The 13,681-nt window shown below is 37.9% G+C and overlaps 1 protein-coding gene across 1 annotated transcript in view; it reads right to left on the reverse strand.

Moving 5' to 3' along the window:
- Window positions 1-1,989: 1,989 nt before the first annotated feature.
- Window positions 1,990-13,681, reverse strand: part of LOC143248083 (uncharacterized) — a 44,463-nt gene continuing 32,771 nt past the window's right edge. Inside the window, exons 8-13 of the mRNA XM_076496520.1 lie at window positions 11,574-12,678; window positions 9,819-10,022; window positions 7,924-8,099; window positions 6,299-6,360; window positions 4,470-4,750; window positions 1,990-2,612 (exon numbers count right to left, since the gene is read on the reverse strand). Coding sequence (XP_076352635.1) covers window positions 2,134-2,612; window positions 4,470-4,750; window positions 6,299-6,360; window positions 7,924-8,099; window positions 9,819-10,022; window positions 11,574-12,678 — 2,307 coding nt within the window. The 3' untranslated portion in view covers window positions 1,990-2,133. The remainder of the gene's footprint in view (window positions 2,613-4,469; window positions 4,751-6,298; window positions 6,361-7,923; window positions 8,100-9,818; window positions 10,023-11,573; window positions 12,679-13,681) is intronic.

Below are 13,681 nucleotides of genomic sequence, written 5' to 3' on the forward strand. Positions count from 1 at the left end.
AGTGTGTAAGTCCGCAGACGTACCACTGTGACCCTAGGGGGCGAAAAGTTTGATACCGTCCAAGAAAGCGAATAGCGGGCTATTCACCGGACTTTCAGCTTTCCTAATCCGTAAGATATATTTGCGCTTTTTTTTTTTTCAGATACATCTCTCTCGATTGCAACTAAATAAACATATTCACATATCTAATTAGGGTTTCTTTAATACGCTGTTTGTATGCAATGTGGAAAAGTAATTTCTAAATATTTTTGTAATAGATAAATTTGTTAAACTATTTATTTCGTCAAAAGGTCAGTATCGTTTGATTTAGCAACAATGCTCGTTTTTGTTGGTTTTATTTTTAAATTGTAATATCGCACCTTCTGCTTTTACTTCGGCCTTAGTTCCAGCTTCAGGGATGGACTCGTCTTTTGACTTTACATCTGCTTCACTTGTGGTTTTCATGTCTGACTTTACATCTGCTTCACTAGCGGTTTTCATGTCTGACTTTACATCTGCTTCACTAGCGGTTTTCATGTCTGACTTTACATCTGCTTCACTAGTGGTTTTCGTGTCTGACTTTACATCTGCTTCACTAGCGGTTTTCATGTCTGACTTACATCTGCTCCTAGTGGTTTTCATGTCTGACTTTACATCTGCTTCACTAGTGGTTTTCTGTCTGACTTACATCTGCTTCACTAGTGGTTTTCATGTCTGACTTTACATCTGCTTCACTAGTGGTTTTCATGTCTGACTTTACATCTGCTTCACTAGTGGTTTTCATGTCTGACTTTACATCTGCTTCACTAGTGGTTTTCATGTCTGACTTTACATCTGCTTCACTAGCGGTTTTCATGTCTGACTTTAGATCTGCTCCCCTAGTGGTTTTCATGTCTGACTTTACATCTGCTTCACTAGTGGTTTTCATGTCTGACTTCACATCTGCTTCACTAGTGGTTTTCATGTCTGACTTTACATCTGCTTCACTAGCGGTTTTCATGTCTGACTTTACATCTGCTCCCCTAGTGGTTTTCATGTCTGACTTTACATCTGCTTCACTAGTGGTTTTCATGTCTGACTTCACATCTGCTTCACTAGTGGTTTTCATGTCTGACTTCACATCTGCTTCACTAGCGGTTTTCATGTCTGACTTTACATCTGCTTCACTAGTGGTTTTCATGTCTAACTTTACATCTGCTTCACTAGTAGTTTTCATGTCTGACTTTACATCTGCTTCACTAGCGGTTTCCATGTCTGACTTTACATCTGCTTCGTTGGTGGATCCCATGTTTATTTTTACAGTTGTTTCATTGGTGGGTTCAGATTCCGATTTTACGTCTGATTTTCTGGTTGTTTCTAGTTCAAATTTTACATCAGGTTGACTGGTGAGTTCAGTTTCAAATTTTACATTAGGTTCACTACTTGGTCCAGGTTCCGATTGTAGATCTTCTTCACTGATCGGTGTAGATATTACATTAGATTCACTGGTGGATTCAGGTTGCGATTTTACATCAGGTTCGCTAGTAGGCTCAGGTTTTGATTTTACATCAAGGTCATTCGAAGGCTCAAGTTTCCATTTTATGTTAGGTTCACTAGTAGGCTCAGGTTCCGATTTTACAACAGGTGTACTCGTAGGCTCAGGTTCCGATTTTACAACAGGTGTACTCGTAGGCACAGGTTCCGATTTTACATCAAGGTCATTCGCAGGCTCAAGTTTCCATTTTACATCAGGTTCGCTAGTAGGTTCAGGTTCCGATTTTACAACAGGTGTATTCGTAGAATCAAGTTGCGATTTTACATCAAGATCATTCGCATGCTCAAGTTCCGATTTTACATCAGGTTCACTAGTAGGCTCAGGTTCCGGTTTTACATTAGATTTACTTGTAGGCTCAGGTTCCGATTTTACTTCAGGTTCACTAGTAGGTTCAGGTTGCGATTTTATATCAGGTTCACTAGTAGGCACAGGTTCCGATTTTACCTCAGGTTCGCTAGTAGGCTCAGGTACTGATTTTGCATCAGGTTCGCTAGTAGGCTCAGGTTGCGATTTTACATAAGGTTCGCTGGTAGGCTCAGGTTCTGATTTTACATCACGTTCGCTAGTAGGTTCAAGTTCCGATTTTACAACAGGTTCACTAGTAGGCTCAGGTTGCGATTTTACATCAAGGTCATTCTCGAAGGCTCAAGTTTCCATTTTATGTTAGGTTCACTAGTAGGCTCAGGTTTCGATTTTACAACAGGTGTATTCGTAGGCTCAGGTTGCGATTTCACATCAAGATCATTCGCATGCTCAAGTTTCGATTTCACATCAGGTTCACTAGTAGGTTCAGGTTGCGATTTTACATCAGGTTCGCTAGTAGGTTCAGGTTGCGATTTTACATCAGGTTCGCTAGTAGGTTCAGGTTCCGATTTCACATCAGGTTCACTAGTAGGTTCAGGTTCCGATTTTACATCAGGTTCGCTAGTAGGTTCAGGTTGCGGTTTTACAACAGGTTCACTAGAAGGCTCAGGTTCCGATTTTACATCAGGTTCGCTAGTAGGTTCAGGTTGCGGTTTTACAACAGGTTCACTAGAAGGCTCAGGTTCCGATTTTACATCAGGTTCGTACACAGAGTCTCGTTTAACTTCTGAAGATTCTGTAACGAAAATGAAAACTTTCTCAAGTACTATTACTTTTATGTATAAACAGATAACATGAACTGTATCTCCCTCTTCTGGCACTATCGATAATATAGCATGTGCATATATATATATTAGACTGTATCAATTGACTTCCTGTCGTATGTAATAGCATAACTGCACTTGCTAGAGCGAACCAGTCAACACGTCCCACTCACTCACCCATGATAAAGGCTGACCATCAAACTTATAATGAATGTATCTACAGTGTAAAAGCGGACAGAATGTTTTGTCGTATCGCACGGATGTAAACTTGCTACATTAACTACAGCTCTGTTTGTTTGTTTATTTCTTTTGAATTTCGCGCAAACGTACACGAGGGCTATCTGCGCTAGGAGTCCCTAACTTAGCAATGTAAGAGTGAGGGAAAGCAGCTAGTCATCACCGCTCATCGCCAGCTTTTGGGTTACTCTTTTACTAACGAATAGTGGGATTGGTCGTCGCATTATAACGCTTCCACGGTTCTAAAAACGAGCATGTCTGGTGTGACGTAGATTAAAACCCGCGACCCTAACCACCCGGCCATTCCAGGCCCTACAGCTCTGATAACCAGACCTCTATATACAACAGGGTCAACCTGCGTCCGGTGAATACACGAAGAGTGAAGTTCAATCATACTGATCTGAAAAGTTTAATTGTTTGTTTGTTTTTGAATTTCGCGCAAAGCTGCACAAGGGCTATCTGGGCCAGCAGTCCCTGTTTGACAGTAAGAAGACGTGCAGAGATAGCCAGAATTATCCACGAATAAAATAAAACGCTATAATGCAAAACAGTATAAACACAAAGGAGACTAAACATTATACAGCTGTAAGTAACGCTACGAGTCAACGTGCACCATTCTGACTACCCTCCTACACAGATAACAGTCGTTACTTTTCTAATAATTTAAGAGTAACTGTTTGCTTGTTGTTATGCGCAAAACTGCACAACGGGCTATCTGTGCTTTGTCCATCACAGGTATTAAGCTTAGTGTAAAAAAAATCACGCACTTTGTTTCTTCTTAGACCCAGCATGGTGAGGTGGTTAGGGCTCTCAACTCGTAATCTGAGGGATGGAGGTTTGAATCCCCGTTACAACAAACATGATCACCCCTTCAGCAGTGGGGGCGTTATAAAGTGGCGGTCAATCCCACTATTCGTTGGTAAAAGAGTAGCCCAAGAGTTAGCGGTGGGTGGTGTTGACTAGCTGCCTTCCCTCTAGTCTTACACTGCTAAATTAGGGACAGCTAGCGCAGATAGCCCTCGTGTAGCTTTACACGAAATTCAAAACAAAACAAACAAATAAACTTTTCAGATCAACATAATTGAACTTCACTCTTCGTGTATTCATCGGACGCAGGTTGATCCTGTTGTAGATAGAGGTCTGGTTATCAGAGCTGTGGCCTGGCCGGGTGGTTAGGTCGTGGGTTCTAAGTTTCGTCACACCTAACATGTTCGTCCTTAGAACCGTGGAGGCATTATAATGCGACGGCCAATCTCACTATTCGTTGGTAAAACGTAACCCCAAAGTTGGTGGTGGGTGGTGATGACTAGCTGCCTTCCCTCTAGTCTTACACTGCTAAATTAGGGACGGCTAGCGCAGATAGCCCTCGTGTAGCTTTGCGCGAAATTCAAAAAACAAACAAAACCGCTTATTCTTTAACTTATATAACGTGTAATCATTGTTGTGTTAATTATTTTTTTATTTCTTGACGTTTCATTATCATTATTAATTGTCTTCTTTTTTGTGACAAATAATTTCCTTGACTTTACAGATTATTAAATATCTACATATAAAACCAAAATATTTTCTCTGAATTTCTGAAAACGACTCACCCCGTTCCTTGTTAAGACCAACGTAAAATTTTTCGCTAGACACCACAGGTATTTGCTCGTGGAACTCAATCTTGCGGTTACTGTCGTCAAACATTCCGCCCTTTACGGGAAAGAAGAAATAGAAACCATCCGTTGCTGTGAACTCGATATCTTGAGTGTGATCTCCAGTTTTTCGTTTCCGACTAAAACGTAGCGTGACCCTTCCGTCATTAACCTCACCGGAAATGTCGTGTATATCCTGGCTGTCGTCATATTGTGGACGTTCGTAACCAGTTAACCAGCTGAAACATAGAGTCAATTTCAAAGATTTTACGTGTGAAATAAATACACACACACACACACACACACACACATATATATATATATACATATCATGGTGTAATACATTCGTAAAAATTATATAAAAAACAATTTTTTAACAGTACACACTAAATGTTTAAAAATGAAACTGACCTTAGTCACAACACTATACAATACTTACTCAATAATTAATTGTATAAAGTTTTATTTATTTATTTGTCCCCGCTGGTACAGCTGTAAGTCTACGGATTTACAACGCTAAAATCAGCGGTTCGATTCCCCTTGGTGGGCTCGGTAAATAGCCCGATGTGGCTTTGCTACAAAAAAACACGCATTTATTTATTTATTTGTTTGGACTAAAACACAAAGCTACACAATGGACTATTTGTGCTCTGCTCACCACGAGTATTGAAACCCGGTTTCTAGCGGTGTGAGTCCGAAGACATACCGTTGTGCCACTGGGGGAAGATACTGTATAAAGATAGACCATATTGGGCCCAGACGTATTATTACACACTACACACTTCAACAACTTATTTCGTCACCACCAGGAGGTTAATTTTTCTTTTGAAAGTTTTTTTTATTTATACAAGTGTCTACTTAACTTAGACTGGTATATTGGAAAATGAAAATACATTAAAAACTTTCCCATTCGCGTGTTCAAAGTAGCTTATCAAAAACTTTCAGTTTAGAGTCTAGGTATTTTAAAATAACTTCTTGGACAATAATTATAAATACCAAACGTGGTCTTCAGTTCAAAACTTATCATATTTTAAGCCTAAACTGATTCAAGACCTTTGGTACCATCTCATATTTTATCTTATTTCCTGTATATTATTGCATTTATCCTACTTCATACCCGTCTATAACTTTTTATCTACGCTAGTTTATATTCATTATCATTGAGTTTCATTGGTATGTATCTGTACCAGTATTCACTAAAATTTATCACCCAGCGCCCCCTTTAGTAAATATGGTTTCATGTTCGCCTTCCTCTTTTCGTTTTTAATTTTATTTGTGAACGAAACTGTATATTAAGTGACGAAATACAAGATACGGATACACATTAAGACGCTACATATGCTGTGATAATTATTTATTATTTTCATTAATAAAAATTATGATAAAACGCTTATTTGACTATTATTGCACTAGTGACTAACAAAATCGTTAGCGTTCTCGTAGTGGGTAGCACCTCACCTTGGGAAACGCTGATCCATAATACACGATCTGGTAATCACCACTTAGAACCTTTTACTGAGCTTTCAACACATCATCATTGTTTCTTACTAACCATTCTTAGTTATTTTATCTTACTAACAAAACATACAAGTGTTTTATCTTAATAACAATACTCACAAGTGTTTTATCTTACTAATAATACTCACAAGTGTTTTATCTTACTAACAATACTCACAAGTCTTTTATCTTACTAATAAAACATACAAAATATACAATTATTTTATATTTTAAAAAGAAGTGGTTATATTATTATATATATATAATAGTAACACAAGATAGATACTTGCACGTCAATAACGGTGACTTGGCCGATTCCGTTTATCCAGCCTATCACAGCATCGCTACTGGGCTGTTAAAATCAAATGAAAAACAAACTAAATGAGGTTCAATAAACATAAAAACAATTTTTATTAATGTTTTTATTTTAGAGATTGCGCTGGATGGCTTGAATAAACATAAAACATCTCGTGAATGTAGACACAAGTATCTAAAGAAATGACAACAACAATAATACAGCATCAGTTATTTTAATATAAACACAAGTATCTAAAGAAATAACAACAACAATAATATAAAATCAGTTATTTTAATATAAACACAAGTATCTAAAGGAATGGGAACAAGAGTTATTTTAATATAAACACAAGTATCTAAAGGAATGGGAACAAGAGTAATACAACATCAGTTATTTTAATATAAACACAAGTATCTAAAGGAATAGGAACAAGAGTAATACAACATCAGTTATTAGAATATAAACACAAGTATCTAAAAGAATAGAAACAAGAGTAATACAACATCAGTTATTTTAATATAAACACAAGTATCTAAAGGAATAGAAACAAGAGTAATACAACATCAGTTATTTTAATATAAACACAAGTATCTAAAGGAATAGGAACAAGAGTAATACAATATCAGTTATTAGAATATAGAATTCAGTATCAAAAGGAATAAAAATAACACAACAATTGACTGAACAATACAAAATAAGTTATTTGAGTAATAAGATCTTTAACTTTTCATTGCATGGTTATTAAACAGGGAAATATACAGTTCAAGCTAAAATAACTTTACATATATATATATATACATTGTGAATATTAGCAAGTGTAGAAATAAATGCAAATCTTAATATGCCATCTTAAATAACTTTTGTTGTTTGTTGAATTTCGGGTAAAGCCACCCGAGGTGCATCTGCACTATTCGTCTTTTAATTTTGAAGAAGTAGACTAGAAAGAAGACAGCTAGTCATCACCGCCCACCGCCAACTCTTGGGCTACTATTTTACTAAATAACAGTGGGATTGACTGTCAAGAAACATCTGAGGCAATGTATATTTCACAGTAGAATCACACTTCATTGTCTAGCCAGGTAATAGATGATTGTGTGTTTTAAGAAACGCCACAACCAAAGCCAATTCCCTAATTGTAAAACCTTCCTTGTTCCCCAAGATAACAAAAATAGAATAATGTATAAAGCAGTTCAAGAAGTACAATCTACTAAAAATACATCGGTCATTTCCAAAATCGTATTCAACGACCCTTCCATACTTGACTTTTACCTATGTAACAGAACCTGGTCCAACTAGCATCTGTATAGCAACAGTACTTCTTTAAATACAGGATTTCTATTCAGGACTGCCGATAATACAGGATAACGGGGGTTTACCTCCAGGTCCGGGAACATCAGAGAGGTAACATCAAATTTCCCGAGCATTTTTGAGGGCAAAGTTTTTAATACACTCTGAAAATTTAATTTTATATAAAAAGTTAACTGTTATTATGGGAGTCCATAAGGTACATGACTACCCCAGGGCCTGGAATAACTCTCGGTAGCCCTATTTCTATTAAAATATTCCCTCTTGTTTGTATTTATGCTTATTAAACTAGATGTGTTTTTAAGTGCTCACCATTTTTGGATTTTTCGAGAAACCAATCCCTGTCCACTTATCGCTGTTTGAACTTTGAATTACGAAACGGACGTCATCAGTGTCCTCCTCAAGGTCCCACTTCACGTGGTACTGACAACTTTGATCCCCACAGCCATGAGGATACTTCCATTCGCCACTAGAAGATGAAACAGTTGCTGCGGGAAGTTGGTTAGTTGCATCTGCAACGAACGTAAATAGTGGACAGTTGATTAACTAAAAGTTGCAATAACACATTATCTTTTTAGTGTAAGAAATTCGTGAAATCTCGACTGTTCGTTGTTGCGACTTCTATTATAATGTCTAACAGCAAATCGGTTAATGCCAAAACCCTTGGGAAGGAATGAAGCGACACATTAAACAATGTTGGTTAAAGTGAAAATGAAAATTTGGAATTTAAAAGGAAAATACACACCACAACTTTTAAAATTTACAAATTTACAAAGTTAACCGAAATTAACATTTCTTTAAACGTTTTTTTAAAAAAAAGAATGCTTCATATGTCCACAGATATATAAATTACTTAAGGTTTAAAAGACCTATTCCTTTCTTATCACTATGTCTCGGTTTACAGCTAAGTTTATGTACATGCCTCTGTTACATATTTTTCCTTCGTTCTGAAGTTCACGCAAAACTACACGAAGGTTGTCTGCGCCAGCCGTCCCCAATGTAAGAATGGAAGACTAGAAGATAGGTAACTAGCCGTCACCACCCATCGCCAATTATCAGGCTATACTCTTTTACCAAAGAATAGTGGGATTAACAGTCGCTTCTAACGCTCCCATGGTTGAAAGGGTGAACATGTTTGGTGTGAGAGGGATTTGAACCCGTGATCTGCACATTGCGAGTCGAGCACCTTAAACATCCGTTATGTAAGAAAGATTTTGTTCTACTACGTTTGTCGTTCATTTCTCTTACTTTTGCCTTACTCTCATTGCATAAGCTGCAAATGACGATTTTTAACCCTAGATTAGCAATCCAGTTAAAGAGGACACACAAAAGTTTTGTCAATCAATAAAAGGCCGGGCATGGCCAGGTGTTTAAGGCGCCGCTCAACTCGTAATCCGAAGGTTGCGGATTCAAATCCCTGCCACACCAAACATGCTCGCTCTTTCAGCCGTGGGGGCGTTATAATGTTAGGTCAATCCCACTATTCGTTTGCAAAAGAATAGCACAAGAGTCGGCGGTGGGTGGTGATGACTAGATGCCTTCCCTCTGGTCGTACACTGCTAAATTAGGGACGGCTAGTGCAGATAGCCCTCGAGTAGCTTCATACGAAATTCAAAATGAACAAACAGTAAAGTTAAAAATATTATTTGTATTAATTTGTTATTCCTTGCTGTAATAAAACAACGACGATTTCATATATTTGCTTCTTTATCCATCATACTCTTTATCTATGTGTATCAGCGATAAAGTAGAAAGAAGGAAACTAGTCAACATCACCCACCGCCAATTCTTGGGCTACTCTATTGTCAGTAAAAAGTAGTACTGCTCTTCGCATTACAACGTCTTACCAGCTGAAAGGGCGAGCTTTTGACGAGATATAAATTTTCGTACCCAATATTGAGGGTTCAGTGCTCTCACCACCAGACCTGTCACACTAAGTAATGGCAAACCATTTCTAAAATAATACTAAGAGAAAAGGAAGCTAGTCAACAGTACCCATCGCCAATTCTTGGACTACTTTAATTCAATAGTGAAATTTTAACTTAAACCTCACAGCGAAGCCAAGGCTCCAGAATGAGATTCGCGTTTTTCGGTGACGGGACGTGAACCAAGAATTCTCCAGCTCAACGTCCTGGTATGCTTACCACTTGACCACATATTAAAAACATAGTTGGGAGTGCTAAGGGTGACATTTTATCTCTACCTACCGAAGAAGTTCATGGTTGTTTTCCCTCGCTGATCTCCGTGTCCATGATACTTCAGTTCGTCAGGCCGGTAGAAATCTTTTATCTTTGCTTTTCCGATATCAAGGCCCGTTTTAGGTCGGTGGATGTACATTCCAGGTTCTTGACCTCTGGCCCAAATGACGTTCATTAATCTGTCCTCTATGGTGTGGTCAGTGAGTTCTTTTGCTGGAAAAGATGTATTGGAATATAATTACTATTTGTTGATCGAATACTTTAACACATACGGTCCCTAAGAACCATACGAGGTTCTACTAGATGACAATCCGAATTATAAGTTGCAGCTCTCACTTAAAACGTCTTTCAACCAATCATATTATTGTTATTGTAGGAATAACAAATGATAACTGTAACCCTAAATTAGCCATTTACAACCGGTGGTGCCGGAGGATGTTGAAAATAGAAGATGTTTATAAAAGGCAAAATAAATAAATAATGTGCGAGTTTAAATTTACTTTGCATAATTTTTTTTCCACTTTTTCCTATGATAAAACAACAAAACGTATTTACACACATATTTATCTAATCTTAACCGGTTTGTTTACTCGAAGTTAAACACAAAGCAACATAATGAGCTATCTCTGCAGACATACCGCTATGCCACTGAATTGCCATCCTAAACCAACTGATATTAATCTTAGCTGGGATGTGGTTTTTAGCCAGACCCTCTAAGGTTTGTTATGAATTTTGCGCAAAGCTACACGAGAGTTGTCTGCGCTAGCTGTTTCTAATTTAGAACTGAAAGACCACAGGTTTGGTTTTTGTTTTACATTTCGCGCAAAGCTACTCGAGGGCTATCTGCGGTATCCAGCCCTAATTTAGCAATGTAAGGTGAGAGGAAAGGCAACTAGTCATCACCACTCACCGCCAATTCTTGGGCTACTCTTTTACTAATGAATAATGGGATTGATCGTCACATTATAACGCCACCACGGCTGAAAGGGCGAATATGTTTGGTGTGGCGAGGATTCGAACCCGAGACCCTCAGACTAGGGGGAAGGCAGCTAGTCATCACCAACTAGAGGGAAGGCAGCTAGTCATCACCACCCACAGCTAACTCTTGGGCTACTCTTTCATCAACGAATAGTGGGACTCACCGTCACATTATATTACCTCCAAAGTCCAATGAGCGATCATCTTTGGTGAAAGAGGAATTCGAACCCTCAGGTTGCGAGTCGAGTGCCCTAACCCCTTAGCCATGCCGAGCCGACCCTACAAGAAAATTAGTAAAGAGTTTAACAACTGGTACACAAACTAAAAGGATTTAAAAACAAATGTCACAGATAACCCATCAGCTTACGACATACATTTGTTTTAATACCCACGATGTATATAACATATTTAGTTATAAACTTTCAAAAACTAAAATTAAATAAACTTATTCATACTGCACTGATATCAGAGCTACATATCATAAGAGTCATGGGGACTTAGTTACTTCTAGAGTAATATGAAAATATATTCATTTGTAAACATTTATTTTCGGAACAAAATAGGGGTCATGTCATTTTCTCCTTAACCTACTGGAAAAATGGGAGAACAAATATCTAAGAAGTACATTTTTTCTCTAACTTTTGCTTCCCAGTGGCACAGCGGCATGTCTGCGAACTTACATCGCTAAAACCCAGGTTTCAATACCCGTGGTGGGCAAAGTACAGATAGCCCATTGTGTAGTTTTGTTCTTAATTTCATACAAACAAACAAACAAAAACACCCTACCTTTTAACTTCTTCCGGAACAAAATGGTGGTTACACCAATCATTTCTTCACCTACTGCAGCAGTTAAGTCGTCTGTTCCACCATAATAAGAGTCAATTTGTGGTGTTGACCTATCACGAGTGTAATAGTCAAAAATACGACTAGCTCCTTCACGAACGACCCCGATTACAATATCTGTGCAGTCCATGGGATGGAAGTCGTGGCGAGGAGTATACGGGGTCACCTGGGGGTAAGCATCAGATCTTTCAGACTGATTTGGCTTTAAGGGCTCTGCCGAAACTTCTGGCTCTGCAGATGCACCGAATTCATACGGCTGTTTAACTTTGCGTTTGAAGCGATTAAGAGGAAAAAAACCGCGTCCGCTAAAAAGGGATTCAAAAGGATGTCCAACTTCCCGTCTAGGATAAAGACTACGTCTGTCCGGGGTTTCTGAAAGTGTGATTCCTATTACATTACCATTGTTGTCAAATATGTGTTTGACGTTCTTTAAAGGTTGATGAGCGAGGTTTCTTGACACTGGAAAATCGAAAGACCGACCTCTGAGCGACAGTTGAGAAGGTGAGAAGTAATACGGTGGTCCACCAAAAGCTTCTGTTGATAAGGGGTGTGGAACAGCCCCTATTCTGTGCCTCCTATGGTCAACAAAGTCGAATATTCCTGGAGAATTTATTGAGGCAACAGAGGGCGCATCATGAACCTTCTGAGTTTTCATACCTTCAGACCCAGTATCTGAAGGTTTCGTGTCTTTAGCTCCGTCCGGGTCTGTTCTGTCCTGGGGCTTCTGAGATTCTCGTGTATTTGTTAGCACCATCTCTCCCATTGTGGGAACCGGTTTAGATGTTGGTTTAGGAATTTTTTCTGGTACAGGTTCATTTACCTCTCTCTCGTGTTCAGTATCAAACTCGAGAACCGATTTATCATCTTTAGATGTAGTTCTTTCATCGTCCATGTTTACATCGCCTGTTTTCCTTCTTGCTTCAGACGCTCGATGATTGCTAACAAAAGGAAACGCCTTACAGCTACTTTTCGTATCCACAGGTCTCCATCCGAGAGCCACGAAACTTGTACCATTTACTTTGAGCACAGCTTCAATTTCTTCGGTTTCCTTAGAAAGGAAAAAAAAAAAGGAAAGACATATTTATTGAAGAAATTGACAAATGTGGAAGTTGAATTTCTACTAGAAGTTGGAAATTAACGTCGTTTTGAAACCGCAGTTTTTATTACACTGGAATTCAAAACGAAATATTATTCTCAGCAAAAAATCGCTGTGATTTTTCGGCATATCGAACATTATAAAGTCTTTCTTATAGGTATCTAGTTCTCACAGTCATTTTTGATATAAATCAGTTCTTCGATATATATATATTCCCACAAAACGCAGTGACGTATTTACTTAGAAGCTAGAGGGAGCTCAGCCCAAGGACTCATGGTCTTAATAGGGTCAACTGATAATTTTAGTCTATGTAAAGATAAATGGAATGTATGGCCCTCACAAAACATTAAATCCGCTACTGAAAAAACATTCAGCAATTTCAAAATTAATCACTATTTATTATTTTCTAAAGTTTAGTTTGTTTATTTTCAAGGGCATATCTATACAATGGACTGTCTGTGCTTTGATCAGAGTAGTATCGAAACCTGTATTTTTATAGCATCATAAAATTCCAGACGTACTAATAAGTCATCGGGGGCACTTATTTAAGTTTGATTTCGTTGATGTTAAGCGTGAAGCTACACAATGGATAATCTATTCTCTACCCACCACATGAATCGGAACCTAATTCTTAGCGTTATAAGTCCTCACACTTACTAATGAATCACCAGGGGCGCTTCTTTAAGACAATACTGTGTACTTTTGCTGACGGAACCAGACTAACAAAAAAAATAAAGAAACATAGATGAATATATGAGTGAAGAGATCGCAAAGTTGAAGGTTTTAGCAACTTATACAAAAAAGTACTTACAAACTGAGACAGCTATTTTTGAAAAATCAGAATTAATGACTTCTTAGCTAAGTTAAGAAAATGAGGTTTTTCAAAATAACATTTAAGAAATATTTTATAATTCGAAATGTTTACCATGAAACATGTTGAGTTAAACAAAAATAA

Source organism: Tachypleus tridentatus, chromosome 4 (genome assembly GCF_004210375.1).
Source record: "Tachypleus tridentatus isolate NWPU-2018 chromosome 4, ASM421037v1, whole genome shotgun sequence".
NCBI classification, from domain to species: Eukaryota; Metazoa; Arthropoda; class Merostomata; order Xiphosura; family Limulidae; genus Tachypleus; species Tachypleus tridentatus.